We start from the raw sequence: 17,849 nt of genomic DNA, 5'->3' as shown, positions 1-17,849 counted from the left end.
AAAACTAAGGATGGAAATGTGGTTAAGAGGATGGCTCTCCCATCAAAGCTTATAGACAGAAGGTACCTGCCATAAGGTCAGGAGAGAAGTAGGGAGGTAGGAAATCAAAGAAATACAATCAACCCAAGAACTAGTTGTCTCAAAAAAAATGGTATGGTTACTGGCATATAAATCTGACCGTCAACAAATAGGGCTACTAAGCTTTTAAGAGTGGTACTGGAAAAGAAACCATAAGCCTTGGCTAACAGAAATTGTGACTATTCCAAACTTGAAACAAACAAACAAACAACTTCAGCCCCCAATTATCTAGGAAACAGATTGAAACAAAGCTGTGCAACTTCCAAGGATGGCATATTCCTCAACGGCCATTCAGATGTAGGCAAGGAGGATAATTAAAAAAAAAAAAGATTCTTCCAAGGGGTGAAGTCTGGAGTCACAGAGAACAGTGGAAAAGGGAATTCTTAGGGAATAGAGGAAATGTCTAACAATGAACATTCCCCATGCCCAGGGTAAGAGATTGACAATATCTCCATTCTTCTTCCCCTTTCTGAATTAGAATGTTGATTGTGGTTATAGTTCCACTGGTTTCACCACTGTACAGTAAGTTTGTGGAAAACAGAACATATTCTTTTGGCTCCTGGGTCTCCAGACCAGTGGGAGCAACACCCAGACCTGACATAGCACTTCCAAAGAGCCTGGTTCTGGAATGGTGGATGGTCCTTTGGGGCTGTTTCTCTTGAAAAGGGAGTCACTGTGTTCCACGTGTAGAAAGAAGAGCTGAGTATTTGGTGACCAGAGGGTAGACTGTGAGAGACTTCTAGTCCATTCTCCTTTTCTTCTGAGCCCTGGGAGACTTACTCTTTCCTACCCATCTTTCCTTGCAATTAGGCAGGGCCAATGTGACTATTTCTGGCCACTGGGTTGTGCGCAACGCATCCAAGATGAAGAATTTCATTGCTGATGCAAGACCTTTAGTGTTCTCCTCCCCTGCCAGTGAAGAGGCCTGGCATTAAAATGATAGAGCCAGAAGACAATCAGCCAGAGGAATACAGAGTCACCAGTTGGAAAACAGTTGCTTTTGCAGATTGACCAGACTCACAGTGATTTTGGGTGAGGAAGAAATAAACTTTTGTTGTGCTAAGCCACTGGGATGTGAAGTTATTTGTTACTGCAGCATAACCCAGCCTATTCTAATACATATGGGAATGCAAACATTTTAGATATTTCTGCCTGAGTGCAACTTAAAAAAAATGTATGAAAATGGCTTCAGGGGGTCTGTGAGCCTCTGAAATTACATACAAAAATCTGGGGCATATATTTTTCTAAGAAGATGTAAGTGCCAAGATTTCCCTTCCCAGCCTCTCTATTGCCATTAGCAGGAGTGAGGAGAGGGCCCCAGAATTAAAACCCTCCACTTCCTCCAACACTCATAGCTTCTCTTTGGGACTATCAGGACTAATATCATACATCTTTTATCCCTAGAACATCCTTCATCCCATGGACCTTAATTCCCATATGGCTCTGTGGGTAATGTTGCTTGATTTTTCTCCATATCATTTACCATTTGAAATATCTTTTCTTTAATCTTCACTTCTTAGAATGTCTATTTCCTCACTTCTTAGAGAGATTTCTATCTCCCATGGTCAATGCTGTATCCCCAATGCCTACCACACAGCAGATATTCGATAAATATGAAAGATGGTCTATAACATTCATTATAATCTCAAAGAGCTTCATAACCTAAAAAAGGTTAAATACAAAAAGGTAGACAAAATGTTTCCTAATGAATTATCCTGCCTAAAAAACTCAAAGAAACATCTGAAAGGATGAAGACTCACCCTTGGCAGACACTGAAATATGAATGAAAGAGGCCCATGAGATATTTTATTTGGAAACGATAAACTTCTGAAATAGGAAGGATATTTTGAATATAGCTAAGTAAGTAAATACAGTGTTTGTACACAAAATATTCTGTCAATAATGTGCATTGAAAAAAACTCCAGGACCAATCTTGAAACATAAATATGAATTTAATATTTTATGCATGTTTATACAGTAACATCAAAATAATGCTCCATAAGTTACACAGCTATTTTCCAAAAACACTGCAAAAAAAAGATAAAATGGTAGGAATGATATATATAATCAATTATTATTCAAAATTAAAAAATATAGTCATCTATCTTTTAAATAGATTTGAATTGATGGATTTCTACATGAACCAGAACATTTTAAATATCTAAAAATAGTCTTTCTTAATGCAGCAGATAATATATAAAGAATCACTTTTATTGCACATAACATATCTGGTTTAGGCTTATTTTTTCAGGTAGCACGCAGACAAATTATGAGTATGAATTTAATAAAAGTAGGCAAGATACTATTTTATACCTCAAAAATTAGATGAAGGTTATATATTTCACAGCTTAATCCTCAGGAAATTTTATTCAGATATCATATAAAATCATTGACTAAAGTCAAACATGCGAACTAAGAGCTCTTAAATACGTATCATAGTAAAATAGTCTTGTTGGCACATTTACAATAAGAAAACAGGTATCAACTGCTCTTAGAACTGACACCACTCTCCCTGGCCACTCAAAAAGGTGGCCTTCACATCAGTTTTAAAAACATTAAATGACAAAATCTTAAATATAAACATACATTTGGTTATGTCAAAAATATTCACATAATTGGCATATAGTCAAAAATGTATCATTTTAAACATGGAAAAACTAGGGGAACCCGAGGTTAGATATAAACCAGTTTCTAAATAAAGCTAGTTAAACTCCCGTTTTACTTCTTAAATTCATTTCGCCAAACACTATAGTAGTTTTTTTGAGGATCTGTAAACATTCTCACTGATTTGTACTGTTTCCTGAGGTCATCTGGAAGCCACTGTTACTAAAGTAGCTCACAATTTAGTACCCCTGCAAATGTGCTTTGGAAATATTCAAAATAAAAACAAAAATTTAAATGTAGATCCATGTGTAACTTAACATACTTTCTCTATTACAAAAGCTATCTTTAGGAAAGTCTTAGATCTCAAAATCAAATTTATTCCATTACCAGCAGACCTGGACAAGCAAAGCATTCATAAACTTTAGGCCACAAAAAAACAGATTTCAGAATTAACTCATTTAACACTGTGGCAATGAAAATAAAAGTATCTTATTACTTCTAGAATAATGTCTAAAACTTACATAGGCCTCTTCATTTTAAAACATGTTAAAACAGTGTCAGCCCAGGGCCTGACCCTTAGTAGATGTTCAATAAATATATACTTAATGAATAAATGTAAAGTTAAGCATAAAAACTACTGTGGTATTTGAGTACTGAGGTAATGTTCTGAAGCTACAATGTATCACTCACTTAATGAAAAATCAGTCTTAACTGGTATTCAGAATAAAGCTTAAAAGATCTCCTAATTTGATAAATTTAGCACTAGTTCATTTCCTGGCATCCAATGAAAAGAGGAACTAGGCACTTTCCTTGATTCTTGCCCTCACTTATCACTTACCATCTCTACTTAACTCTAAGGGATAAGCCAAGAGGCAACAGAAAAGAATGGTCTTGTTTCTTTCCCTCCTTTCTTGCTTCCTTTCCCTCTTTCTTTCTTTCTTTCTTTTCTTTCTTTCTCTCTCTCTCTCTTTCATCTATCCATCTATCAATGAAATAAGAAGCAGGTGACCATCCAATGAAAAGTTCATGCCTCTTAATGGTATCTTTTCTAGGAGAAAAATGAGACAATTTAATATTTACATTTGGGGGAGGGGATGGTAATTGTCATTACCAAGACGGTTGACTTGAATAAAGAGGATTAACTAATAGTTTTCAAAAAATTTCACTGCTCTGGTACTGAAGTCTTCAATGTTAATGCATTACAATTAAACAGAAAACACTTTAAACACTGTTTACCTTTTACATGACACAACCTGAGTTTACAGGTTAACTTATAAAGATACATTTCTCCATCATTTCACTGTTAAAAATCAAGAAAACCACTATTATTGAAATTTCAACAGCTTGAAAATACAATTTATGCAATGACATTTTTAAGCTCTGAATTTCGTACATTATTACCATCTTTAACACTAATCACAATTCCATTCATCCATATATCAAAAGGCGGCACTGGTAACCTTGATAATATTACATATACTTAAATATTAAGAAGGGTGAGAGTCTTCATGAAATATTTCCACACATTAACTACAGCCATTATTCTTATCCTTCCTTAACAAGAGGAGAATGAACTAGGACCAGGCACTTACCCAGCATCTGCCTGTACTATCATTCGTTAGCCCTAATGATTAGGATGCTTGAACCATGCAGTTATGTGTTTTGATTTAATAATGTAACACCAAAGTAGTCATTTTTTAAAAATTTAAGCCTAAGTAATGGTAACATTTTCATGCCAAGTTTTGACAGCTTAATAATTTGTTTTCTAGGGGAGAAAAACTACCATATGTTTGCTATTAATTATTTTAAAAGAAAATCCAAAATGCCAACTTTATGCTCCATTAAAATAAAAACTAAACCTTTTTGAACTTACTGATGATGCTTGCTGAAGATAAAAGGTGATCTCAAAACCCCAAAACTATGATTAATATTTACTGATCTACAGAACTAGAAAATGTATTACATTTTCCTATTAAGCATAATAAGAATAGAATTCTCTATCATTTACAAATATGATTTGGTAATTTACATTTCAAAGGTATCCTATGGTCCCATATGGATTAACAACTTCTATTTACCAATTCTGCATGTAACAATTATCTATAAATATATTTTGACTGGCTAATCACTTGCAAATTATTCTCAACTCCATCAGGAATAGGCTGCAAATAATATGTTGATAAAATATTTCAGTATTTTTCCAGTTCTCAAAACCTCAAAGCAATAAGCTAACCAGTATATTATTTGTAAATCCATATTACTGAAGCTACAGTGGTACCTTTTTATATGGTTGAATCATACAAAATATGACCAGGTCAGTATGCCAATTGTGTAAGTATATGTTATAGCAATGTGTCCCACACAGCAGTGTAATATACCACTGGATAGCCCTGAGATGATTTTTAGTGAAGTGCTACAGGAATGAGCAATTTTTCTTTAGTTATATATTTATTTTAATGTTTATTAGGAAAAAATGTAACTAGCACATAAAATGTAGAATATGCTCAAAATAAGACTATGGCTTAAAAAGGCTAAAAAAATAAGCTTAAAAATAATAAGTAAACAATGGCATAGGAGATATATATACATATATATATGAAAACAGAAAGGTGGTATTGACTCACATTTGGGAAACACTGTTTTAAAGGAATGATTTGACTTAGCCAGCATCATTTCTGAATGCTTGTAGTAATAAGCCACATTATAAAGGAGTTTCCTCTACTACTGTAAATTCTGTGGTTTTTTTGGCCAGGACAAATATGTTTTTAAAAACATGTGTTTACATTTATTTTAAGAATATAATTTTGAAAGCATTTAGTAAATTTAATTTACTTTAAAAGGATTCACCAAAATGGTAAACATGTCCAGGAGCATTTGAGGGACATGCCATTCCTACAGAAAAGACTACAAAGACACATTGCATATAATGGTTGTCGCTGCAGCATTTAAATAAAAGTGATCTAAATAATCATTACCATTAACAATTAACAAATAATTATAATATTCTTTCATAAAAAAGAAGGTACGCTTGTGCGCTAAGTGCTCTTGATTCTGGAACCACCTGCACGTAAGTGTCACTAACATGGACCCACTGGCCTGCTGACTCACTATCAGGTTCTTTCAAACCTAACAAAACAAAAAGAAATATAATTTTACAATAAGTATGTTCTGACTTTACATTAGAGACAACACATTTATCACAAACTCTAATGCTAGACTTTATTGCATAAGGCTGTTTCTTCTTGGGCTAAACATCTTCCAAAATGAACTCTTTCAAAGCGTTAATATTAGTATCATTTACTTTAAATATCTATGAAATATTAGTCTTATGAATATTTATTTATTCAAGGAAAAGGGCATCTGCACTAAAAGAGAAGGAAGAAATTACACAGTTCGTTTGCTGAAGCAAATTTTCAACTCCAACTCTAGTCTGAGGACCTGGTATGTCTTTAAAAACTATTGATATTGTTAAATAAAATGCTATTCCACTGCAATACACGATGACTTAACACCTTGAAAAACTGGGTGTCACTTCACATGACCTGAAGGGTACAGTTTTATGATATTTAAGATTATCTAGGTACTCTTAAAGGTTTTCCTCACTTAAAGTGAATCCACTTGAAGTATCCATGAAAGAACTTACCTCTTCCAGAAAAGGAAGAATGAATTCATTTGTTTTTAGGAATAAAATAAACTTAGGATGGCATACCAGGTACATTTTTCTTTCCAGTGATATGTTCCAGTAACTTCCTGGACGGTGTTCTCACTTTCACGTAAGCAGTGTAGTGGCCTCCTCTCATTGAGCCACTATGTTCCACTACGCCATAGAGACCATAGAGGACTTTATCTCCCACACTTACATTCTTTTAGACAAAGAAAAAAACCTCAAATTAATTAGTAATATTTAGTGAACTCTTATTATAAGGAAAATTAAGCCAAATGCAAGTCCTACTTAAAATAAGAGCAATGCATTTTTTTTTTTTTTTTTTGAGCAATGCATATTAAAACTACACTGGCATATGTTCCCACCTGTATTAGACCAGCAAAATGAAAAAGCTTGACAACATTCTCTGTTAGCTGGGCTGTAGGGAAAAGAACGCTCTCATATGGGAACGCAAAGGGGTACACCCCTATTCAGGGATATTTCACGTTATCTAGCTAAGTTACACAGGTATTACTCTTGGATTTATCGATCCTTTTTCTAGGACAGGAACATGAGCAATATGTAAAAAGACATGTACCATACTAGTGATTGCAGGATTATTTGTAATATCAAAAAACTGGAGTAGACTCAAATGTCCATAAATTGGGGACTGATTGAATAAACTATAATGCATCCATACAATAGAGTACTATGCTATTTGAAAAACGGAGGGCAGACTATCTCTAAATACTACTATGAAATAATCTCCAGGATACAATGTTAAGAATAAGGTAGAAAAAAGGATACATATTGTAAGCTATAATTATTAAAGAGGCGAGATGCAGATATATATACCTATTTGTTTACATTTAAAAAAAATAATAGATGAATAAACAATAATTTGAAAAAATGGTTATCTAAAAAGGGAGGAAAGAAACAGGTAGAACAGACATGGAGAAAAACTACACTTGTTTGAATTTACCTTGTTTTATACATTTGACTTTGGAACTACATAAATATTTTATGTAATTATTAAAAAAATTTTAATTTAAGTAACAATCCCTAAAAATGAAAATTTTAAAATTAAGCAAATGAATATCCAGTTGGTGGCATAATCACTCAGAGAGCAACCACAAGGGTCATGTCAAAAGAACCCAGGAGCCAACTTGAAGTGGCTCTCAGTAGCCAACATAGACCCATTAGACTAACGTATTAGACCACGAATTAAAAGAAAAGTGCAGTAAATTGAAATATTATTAATGTGTTTAAATCCGTGAATTCATAATGATAAATTAACTGATCACAGTTTGAGGATGACAGTGAATTAATTCATTATTCTGAAAACTGGTTTAAAAGGGGGAGGGGGAGAGAACTGAGCATTTACTCTGTCTTTTCGGTAAGAACTATACCATAAGATAACTAAATAGATGAAAGGAATTTCTCTTTATATAGAAGTATTCTAGCAAATAAATGAAGAAAGAATAACAGGATTACAATTCTGTAATTCTTAATGAACTCATTGAGCAACGCTGGTTGCTAATATCACAGAAAGGTAACTGGCATTTATGTGCCACCTGATGAAAGAACAGAACACTCCCTATGAAATAGCCTTACCGGGAGTGGGAGGAATATCAAACCTGAAACTGTTCAAGCCTCTCTTGATCCAACTACCTATCTGTAGGAAATAAAGAGGATAGAGGAATAATCATCAAAATCTAAACTATAGGAAACTACCAGAAAGATGATCCAGTTTCTTCAACAAATAAACTGCAAGGGGCAGAGATGCGAAAGGGACACTGTATATTAAAAGGGACTAAAAGATATTTTTCAATCATGATGTGTAGTCCTTACTTTGATACTAATGCATTTTGAAAATTTCATTTATTAGACAACTGGAAATATATACACTAGATGATATGAAAAAAATTGTTAATTTTTTTAGTGTGAAAGTGGTATTGTGGTTACGTTTAAAAAGGTGGGGGTGATTCTTATCTTTTAGAGACACGTATAGGAAAAGATTTATGAATGAAATGATGTCTGATACCTGCTTCAAAATAACGTAAGAGAAAAAAAATAATATAAGAGGAGGAAGTAGATGAGCATGTGCATGGGGCAGGACTGGCCATATATCTAAGGTTTGGAGGCAAGGTGATGTGTGCTTGAGGTTCATTGTACTGTTCTGTCTACTTTGGTGTATGTTGGAAATTCTCCATAATAGGTACTTCTAAAAAATATGTTTCTGTAAGTTTAATACAGAGATTGCTAGATATTTTGTTTACCATACTATCAAATTCTGTGAATACTGAATGTGAATAATTGACAGATAGTGCTAGTATTCCATAGCAGATGAATTGGATTCACTGACAAATTGCATTTAAGATATTTCGCTTTGATTGATCAATGTATTGAAAGTATTAAGTTCAGTAAGTTTATGTATCACAAATCCTAGACTGCTAACCAGTAATTGTGAGCAGGACAACATGTTAGTTACCCTAGAACTGTGCAGTTCCCTCACGGAAAGCAAAGTCATCAATTTCACCTACAGAGTTCTTACATACAAGTACGAGCAATTATAAACCAATTTGCTTTCTATATCTAAGTATTAAAGTATTAGTAATTGTAAAGTATCATACTCAGTTCACAAGTACACTATTCTCAGTAGTGTACATGAAATGGCATGAAAAACAGTGCACTAGTATATCGATTTACAAAAGATAAAGACCTCTTCAACTGCTAAAACTACTGTCAATTAAGCACAACATTCACAAGGAACAGGAGAGGGCACAAAATCTGCTTACTTCTCTCAGCAGCTATCTGATTCTAGCAGCATTTACAAGCAGCTCTGATCTTCATGAACATCGTGCCCCGCTCATGCTTTATGCATCTTTTCAACTTATTCTATCTCCCAAAAGACAAAAGTGATAGTGTGTTAAGTGTTGGATGGAAGGAAGAAAGGGAGGGAAGGAGGGGGAGAGAGAGAGAAGGTGGGAGGGAGAGAGGAAGACACGGCCTAATAAACAATATATAGGATACTTTGAAGCATATTATTTGTATGACAATTAAATATCTTAATAATATACTATACCTTACAGGTAGCAGAACAGAATGGTGCTAAGTCAAGCGTCAGTGGGAAATCTACATGTCTGTTTACTTTGCGAAGACTCAGGCCAGCCTCAAAAAACAACAACAAATTTTTCTTAATGCAACAAACTTAATCTAGATCATTGCGTTTGTTAATTAAAACCAAAACAGGAATCCTAGGGCTTCCCTGATGGCGCAGTGGTTGAGAGTCCGCCTGCCGATGCAGGGGACGCGGGTTTGTGCCCCGGTCCGGGCGAATTCCTCATGCCGCGGGGCGGCTGGGTCCGTGAGCCATGGCCGCTGGGCCTGCGCGTCCGGAGCCTGTGCTCCGCAGCGGGAGAGGCCACAGCAGTGAGAGGCCCGCGTACCGCAAAGAAAAAAAAAAAAAAGAGGAATCCTTGACCTTTTTTCATAGATATAAAAATATGACTAATGAACAGTCCAAAACTGATATATGACTAAGTTCTCAATTAGGTTTCATAAACTGTTATTGCAAAGATCATTCATTTACATGGGTATTTTTACCACAAACAATATGAAAATAATCGCTTTCACTGTGCCTTTCAACACTTACGGGAAAATAAATTCAATGTGATAAAAGCTCAGCTACTGATACATATGCTATCATAAAAATGTACTCAACTGAAGAGTCAGGAGTCTGGTGTTCTAGGCCTAACTCAACGACTGGTTAACCGTTGTCTTGACTCTAGACAACCTCATCTAGATCAAGGCAGAAAACGGGTATAAATGGATCATATTAGGTCCCTTCAGTTCTAAAATTCAGTGATATTCATTCATTAAAAAGAGAAAAATCTGAACACTCAAATCATTTTAACAGTAAAAGTAAACATTACATATTATATAAATCAAAATGAATATTCATGTTGTTAAGCAAGCTCTATTTCTTTCCCTACTTTTAGTTTCCAAAGGCAGGCCTTGAAAAATGTACACTTTGCATTTAAGTAATGATAAAAATTTGCTGATAGACCACTGAAGATATTGGATAAGAAACCCACAAATAGAAACAGACTCTCTTGGAATAACAAGATACTTAAATCTGAGTTGTTTGGGTCGACAAAATTAACAGATGCAACCTTTTATGCAAAGCTTTCATGACTTACTTCAACGACTAGTCTTTTTATTTGCATACTAATCACATAACTTTTACTACAGTTCTGTTGCCTATTTCTTACCTTTAAAGAAAAAAAAAAAAAAAAACTTATTTTTTGACCAAAATATAGCCACATAGTGATTTGTATTTTCAAGTAATCTTTAGAAGTCTTAACATGATATCAGACATGAAATTATGAAGTCATATGTCTGGAATAATTATTTAATATGTATTTAATTTGTTTGCCTCCTTTCTTCTCATCAGGTGACCTCTATAAGCAGCTGGTACCAGCACTGTCTGAGATCATTTCAGGCTAATGTGTCCTCCCCAGACGGTACTTTGCTATTGAGAAATTACCCCTTATTAGAAGAGACTTCTATCAACACTATTATGATCTTTGCCAATTTGGACAGGCTAAAAAAGGAATCTCACTGCCATTTTATTTTGCATTTGTTTTGCTGGAAAGAGTGGACCTTTCATACTTTCTTGGAATTTTTACTTCTTCTATGAACTGTCAATTCATGTTCTTTACCATTTTACTATTAGAGTCTTGATATTTTTCTTATTGATCTTTAAGAGCTCTTTACATACTTACAATATTAATCATTTGCCATATTTAGGACAAAGAGCTCTATCTTGTTAAGATTTGCCTTTCAGTGCTGTGGATGTTTCTGATATACAACTCTAAAGTTACTACAGGGAAACAGGCTTTCAGGGACACTGAAAAACTAGAAGCAAAGACATTGCTTAGAGAATCTGATCCGTAAAATTCACAGTCCCAGAGAATGAGAACGTGGCTTTGCAGACATTACATTTAGGCTGAGAACAAGAAGGGACCGAGATATCTATAAAAATCTCCCTTTAAGGGCATGAATTCTTTCTGTAAGTTGTTCCTAAAAGGGATGCAAGTACCAAATATAAAATAACTGTGCTACATCATTCTCAGATCTGGCATGACCCTATCTCATTCACACAGAGTCACTGCAGATATACACCTTCTATTTCACATTCTGATGTAATGAGACTCAATACATCTGCTTCTGCTCTCCATGGCCATTTCATCTCCACTGGGTTTCTGTAATGTTGGCTATAGAAAATCAAGAACTTAATCGAATTTCCATGGATAGGGATGGGGGTATAGAGAAAAATCTCTTCCTGCCCATCTGTGGCCCACCTGAAATGTTGCAAATATATACTCAAAGCTTTCAATCTCTTCCCTTGAGATTTCTTTCAAGGGTTTTATACTTAGAAAATCTTTCACACAGAGGTCAGGTTAATAATTTTCATCAAGTTTTCTTCTAGTCTTTTGATAATTTGTTTCATACAATTAAAAAACATTTATCTGAAAATAGTATTGATATATATGGTCTGGAAGGAAGCTCTAAATTTTTGTTTCTTCAAACACCCATCTTTCCTAAGTCCTTTACTGAGTAATCTAGCCTCTTCCCCAACTGATTTGAGATTCATCCTGTATCATAACAAAAGAGCTTTAAATTATACTCAAATTTTATTTATTGACAATTCTGACCATACTGTTTTAATTATTAAAGTTTCTTCCAGAGAAACTTTAAAATCGTTTTATCAAATGCAAAAAAAAAAAAAAAAAAAAACAGAGAGAGAGAGACAAGGCATTGAATTAAAACTATGAACAATTAGATAAAAACTTGATACATTATATTTAGGTTCTCTCCCATTAGTCCTACAAGAGTGGGGCCTGCCTTGCAGCCCTTTTTGCAATTGGTCCCAGCCAACCACACCCAGCCCACGTACAACTCTCATTGGAATGAAAGCTCAGAAAGTTATGTGCACCCTGTTATTTCTCTGCTTCTAAGGGTTCTTAATAAATCTTATTTTCCATTCACACACACACGCGCGTGCACACGCACGCATGCCACTGAGGTTCCGACCACCTAAGTCTTCAAATATTGTGAATTAAACAATCTTATTTAGAAAAGTCTTGTAAGCTATTATGGATGAAAAAGCAATAAATCTTATATGACAAATTTTTTTTTAATATTTATTTATTTGGCTGCCCAGTCTTTGTTGCAGCGGCATGTGCAATCTTTAGTTGCAGTATGTGGGCTCTTAGTTCCCTGACCGGGGATGGAACCCAGGCCCCCTGCCTTGGGAGCACGGAGTCTTAACCACTGGACCACCAGGGAAGTCCCTCATATGACAAATTTTTAAATTCAATAAATTACTGTCTAATCCTTGACAGTAATTTACAAGACTTAGGGCTCTGCAAAACATATGATGAAAATGTATATAGTGTTACTAAAGGGAATTTACCTGATGAAATCTTTTAAGATGGAGAATTAGGATAGCTGGAACAGCAGAAATGAGCAATTGCTTCCTGGCATTAGTATAAACCCCTCCTGCTTTCTTTTCTGCATAAAATACAAGATAACAAAGTTACTTGTAAATTTCCATCTTATACATTATCTACCCTATAATACAGTAAACATTTAAATAGAAGCATCATACCACATTTTCAAAAATGTTAAAAAAGAAATTAGACCTCTGATTACAGGGAGCCTCTACTCGTCCCCAAAACTCCACTAATATGAAAGGGAGTATTTTTTAAGGCACACACTTATAAGGAGAAAGAATAGGGGAGGTGACACTTGCAACATAACTTTGGAAACTGGAAAGCAAATAGACCAGTAGTGACTTATGTCAATGACCACCAGTCAAAGAACAACAGAAACACACCTGTAGTTGAAAAAACTGGGTCATTACTCATTGCAGTGAAAAGAGATCATGTATCATGGGAATGATGGGTCATTTCAATGAGAGGTTGTTAAAAAAGACTTGTGATAGGATTTGAATATGGCTAATTGCATATTTAACTGGGATTAATGTAAGCTGGCATTTCTTCCTCTCCCATATAGACATTTCTTTAATTACTAATGTATTAATCATGTCTTTATTCTGATGCTTTGACATCTGGAGCCTTGCTGACACTGGAAAGGGCCTTTCCCAGATCTAGCTAATTCCTAGATACTAAACAACTTAAGTGTGCCTTTCATATGCAAAACAACCAATCCAAAACCCATATCCCAACCACCTCCTTTATTGAGCTCTAATAACTCTAGGCCACTATTCACCTTCCCTAATCACACCAGAGCCAGGTACCAGACAGCTAGGGACAGCCCCTATACTGCAGAGTCCACTGAAAATTTCAAAACTAGTCAATCCTAAGCCTGTCTATCCTGCCGCATCCATTCCTCCCCTTAGAAACCACAACAAAGGCTCCTGCCTGCATTTTCCCCCTTGCTCCCTCTGTCTCCTGACCAACACTGGTGCTTCCCCTTGTGGCCCTGTGTGGCGTGGCTCAGCATGCCACCTCCTCTTGGGAACTATAAGTAATAAACTATCTTTTCAGTGGCAATCGTCTCCTTATCTGTTAGACTCATCATACCTGAATAATAAAACCTGCATTTTGAAACAACTAGTCACCAAGTAATCAGAGTGTTCTCTCCATTTAATCAAGGCTAGAGGTACACCAGAAATTTTTACTTGACAAATCCCCCTTTTCTACTTTTCTCTGGTCAACAAAGTAGTTATTATATTGCTAGCTTTATAACATACAGTTACTTAAAATCTTCAAATTTATATCTTATGATATGACTTTACACTAGATTGATGGGATTTATGAAGAACATTAATCTCACTAGTGTTGTAATTTTAAGTTTTACAGAATTTTTTTCTGGAAAGATTTCAGATAGCTAGTTTCCTGAAATAAGATTATGTGGGTCTGCATTTTCGAGGCAGAGATGGATACTTCCTGTCCTTCAATTTATTTCAACAAAAATCTACTGAAAAGTCACTCTGCCCAGTCAGTGTCTTCAGTGTTGAGGTACAAATATGATAAGACAACCCCTGCCTCCAAGCAGCTAAAGTACGCAGACAAGGTTCTTAGGCTCCTCTTTGTGGGATCTATAACCCACTAGTCACTGTTTATCAGATAATCCATGAATGCTTAAAAAAAATTAAGCTAAATATTTACCTGCAGAACTGGTTTCCTTTGGGTACTTCTGTTTCTTTTCAGTACAGTTCTCACACAGAAGCTTGTTGTTCCCCATTAGTAATTCCATAGATGTAAACTGATAGAGACAGGACTGAATTGAACATTCTTTAGAAGTGGTTATATAGCTCTGAGAAAGGGTCTGAAAAGCATTTTGGGGGCTGTAAGACACCATATGCTTGTCCTCTGAAAAACACAAATTATTTGAAACGTTTAGTGGCTGATTTTCTCTGTCAAGAACCCTATCTCCAGTTCCAGTGCTGCTCAGATGAAGTTCAGAAATAGCTCCAGCCACTCCCTCATCACCACCGTCACCCTCCTTGGTGAGTGGTTCACTCTCTGACGGATGGCGAAGGTGTCCATTTGTGTGCACATAGTATCCACTGCTGGATCTCAACAACGAAGTCTGCTTAGGAGCACTTTCAGACTCTGAAGCCTCGCTGTCAGCACCAACACTACTTTCAGAAAGGCTGGCTTCTTTCTCACTGCCGTCGGTAGGGCTTTCAGTCAGAGCCGACTCAGTGTGCACGATGCTTGCAAACGATGAGGAGTCTCTATTCATTTCAAGGTTTTCATTTTTCTGGTATATGACAACAGCTTTATCTTCTCCAGGTGACAATTTTCTTGTACATTTTCTGCCATGAATTAGTTGATTCTGTAAGTTGATAGTGTTTTCAGAGAAAAGAATCTTGTGACCTTACTGAAAATAAATGCCAGTAAGTCTTATTTAAACATTCGACAATTTCTAAAATACTATTTCTAGTACCTCTGAAATCCATTTCCTAAATCTACTCAAAGTACAATCAATAGAAGATATGCTAACAAAGAGCTCTAATTTGAAAATAAACTTTTACACAAGAAACCGACAATAATGGTTACCTATTCATGGAGAGGGAACAGGACTTTTGTAGAACAGTGCTATGAAGGAGGCTTTTCAAGTGTAAACCTTTGCATAATCTCTGTAGTCTTGCCCCTTAAAGGACCTTCTAACAGAGTAAGTTAAATCTGGTAATACATCAATTTGCCAAGTTAGTACAAATCATATCATGTAAAAAAGTGTTTTTTTAATGAGGTGCAAATTCAGATTGATGTCTTTAAATGTAGATGGCATAATTCATCAACCAGGTATGTCCCTAGAGAAATAATGGGTCTAGACAATGGTCATCAATGACTGATAACATTACAGAAAGAGAAACATCAAACATGATGTGCACCTCCTGATGGAAATATACAACACCACTTAAAAGTTTTCTTGCCAAAAATTAAATAAATAATCAAACTTAAACCTAATAAGGCCCTAACTGCCTTAGAGAGGAAACAAAAGGAACAGAGGCACCTCTTAACAACATGCAGATGAATTACTGCATGCAAAATGAATTACCACAACATACAAACTGAATTACTATAGCATGCAAAATGAAACACTATTGATGTGGGAATGTGAGAGACTGATGAAAAAAATGATATGATCACTTCAACAAATGAACTGCAAAGAAAAAAAAAAGGTGGAATCTGTGGATTAAAAGACATTTAAAAGACATGGCAATCTATAGATCTTTTTTAGATCCTAAATTCAAATATGCTTTCAAAAGCAAAAACAAGTATTTTATGAGACAACTGCAGAAATTTTAATTATGACTAGATATTTATGCTATTAAGAAGTTTTAAATATTTTAGGTACAGTAATGATACAATAGTTATGTCTTTAAAAAGCATCTTTTAGAGATATACATTTAAGTATATGATATATTGGGGATTTATTTCAAAATAATCTAGGATGGTGAGGAGGAAATGTGGGATAGATACAGATAAAACATGGTTAGCTGTGAGATGATAACTATGACGCTGAGAAATGGGTACATGGGAGTTTATCATACTTCCTTACTTTTGAAATGTTTTTTAATAAAATGTTTTAAAAAACAGATGTCTCACAAATGCATATAATCTTACCTTATCTTTAGATGAAGAATGCTTCTTGGTGGCTCTAGGTTGATGAGTATTTTCTATAGTAATAGTGCCACTGTATTCACCATTATCTGTGTCCTGTAAACTTCTATATTTACTCATTCTTCCCAAAAGTACAGGTTTTGAAACCTATTAGATACCATATATATAACACAAAGCTTCTTTAGGAAATAAATTCTGGATATCATCTATTTTTTAAAATTTCTAATTCATCTGAAATGTAATTTCCTAAACATTAATTCTCAAAATATGAAGCATAAAAGTTTAAATTCCTTGAGAATAAGAACTATATCATAGGGGCTTCCCTGGTGGCACAGTGGTTATGAATCCGCCTACCAATGCAGGGGACATGGGTTCGAGCTCCGATCCAGGAAGATCCCACATGCCGCGGAGCAACTAAGCCCATGCACCACAACTACTGAGCCTGTGCTCTAGAGCCCGCGAGCCACAACTACTGAGCCCGTGTGCCACAACTACTGAAGCCCGCACACCTAGAGCCCGTGCTCTGCCACAAGAGAAGCCACTGCAATGAGAAGCCTGCGCACTGCAATGAAAAGTAGCCCCCGCTCGCCGCAACTAGAGAAAGCCTGTGCACAGCAACGAAGACCCAACACAGCCAAAAATAAATAAATAAATTTATATATATATAAAAGAACTATATCATACTTTACACATACATATACAAACTCCAATATCACATACACTGTACAAACTCAATTACTGTATATAAAAAGTAATGACGCTCAGATGTCTAATAATATACTCAACAAATGCCTAAATATATGAATTTATAAATGCTCTTCACAAAAAGACTTAAGTTTTTTTCTCCTTACCCTTTCTTCTATTATAGGAAGTGAAATATCAATAAAAGGATCTTTTACTGTGGAGATCTTAAAAAGAAAACATATTGAGAACTTCAGTTAGAATTCTAATATAGACAATGTAGTTTTGTAAAGTCTTAAAGAAATCAAACTTCCCAGGCAACTAAAATCTTAAGTTAAAAAACGTTCCTGGAACAAACAGTAATTTAATTGGGTATAGCAACACATATTGTTAATCAAAACAAGATATCCCAAAACGTCAATAAATGCAACCCAGCTGAATTTTATAATACTGTTAATATGACTAACCTGTAATACATAAAGTAACTAAAATAAACTGTGTTTAATAAAAGTGATTAACTGAAGATATAAACATATTTTTGGTGAAATTATGGCCATAACATAAATAAAATATGAAATGTTAAGAAAAAGCCATGAAAAAAGCCAGAGAGCTTGACTGTGTTTTGTAGATTCCTTAGGATAATTCTATTTTAAAAGATACTTGGGCTTCCCTGGTGG

The 17,849-nt window shown here is 35.0% G+C and overlaps 1 protein-coding gene across 10 annotated transcripts in view; it reads right to left on the bottom strand.

The window, feature by feature from the left end:
* Positions 1-2,047: 2,047 nt before the first annotated feature.
* Positions 2,048-17,849, bottom strand: part of USP45 (ubiquitin specific peptidase 45) — a 64,149-nt gene continuing 48,347 nt past the window's right edge. For 5 of the 10 annotated variants that reach the window (XM_024759301.1, XM_024759303.1, XM_024759302.1 and 2 more), the window contains 7 exons: positions 17,343-17,399; positions 16,495-16,638; positions 14,527-15,199; positions 12,807-12,904; positions 9,411-9,497; positions 6,392-6,545; positions 2,048-5,808 (listed from right to left, as the gene is read on the bottom strand). In XM_024759301.1, coding sequence (XP_024615069.1) covers positions 5,678-5,808; positions 6,392-6,545; positions 9,411-9,497; positions 12,807-12,904; positions 14,527-15,199; positions 16,495-16,638; positions 17,343-17,399 — 1,344 coding nt within the window. In that variant the 3' untranslated portion in view covers positions 2,048-5,677. Of the gene's footprint in view, positions 5,809-6,391; positions 6,546-9,123; positions 9,224-9,410; positions 9,498-12,806; positions 12,905-14,526; positions 15,245-16,494; positions 16,639-17,341; positions 17,400-17,849 lie in introns of those variants that run through there. The other 5 variants (XM_024759304.1, XM_024759306.1, XM_024759309.1 and 2 more) reach the window with 5 other exon arrangements.

This window comes from Neophocaena asiaeorientalis, unplaced genomic scaffold (assembly GCF_003031525.2).
Source record: "Neophocaena asiaeorientalis asiaeorientalis breed wild unplaced genomic scaffold, Neophocaena_asiaeorientalis_V1.1 scaffold505, whole genome shotgun sequence".
Classification (NCBI taxonomy): Eukaryota; Metazoa; Chordata; class Mammalia; order Artiodactyla; family Phocoenidae; genus Neophocaena; species Neophocaena asiaeorientalis.
Note: the sequence above shows the minus strand (reverse complement) of the source record. Positions and strands in the feature narration are given on the sequence as shown.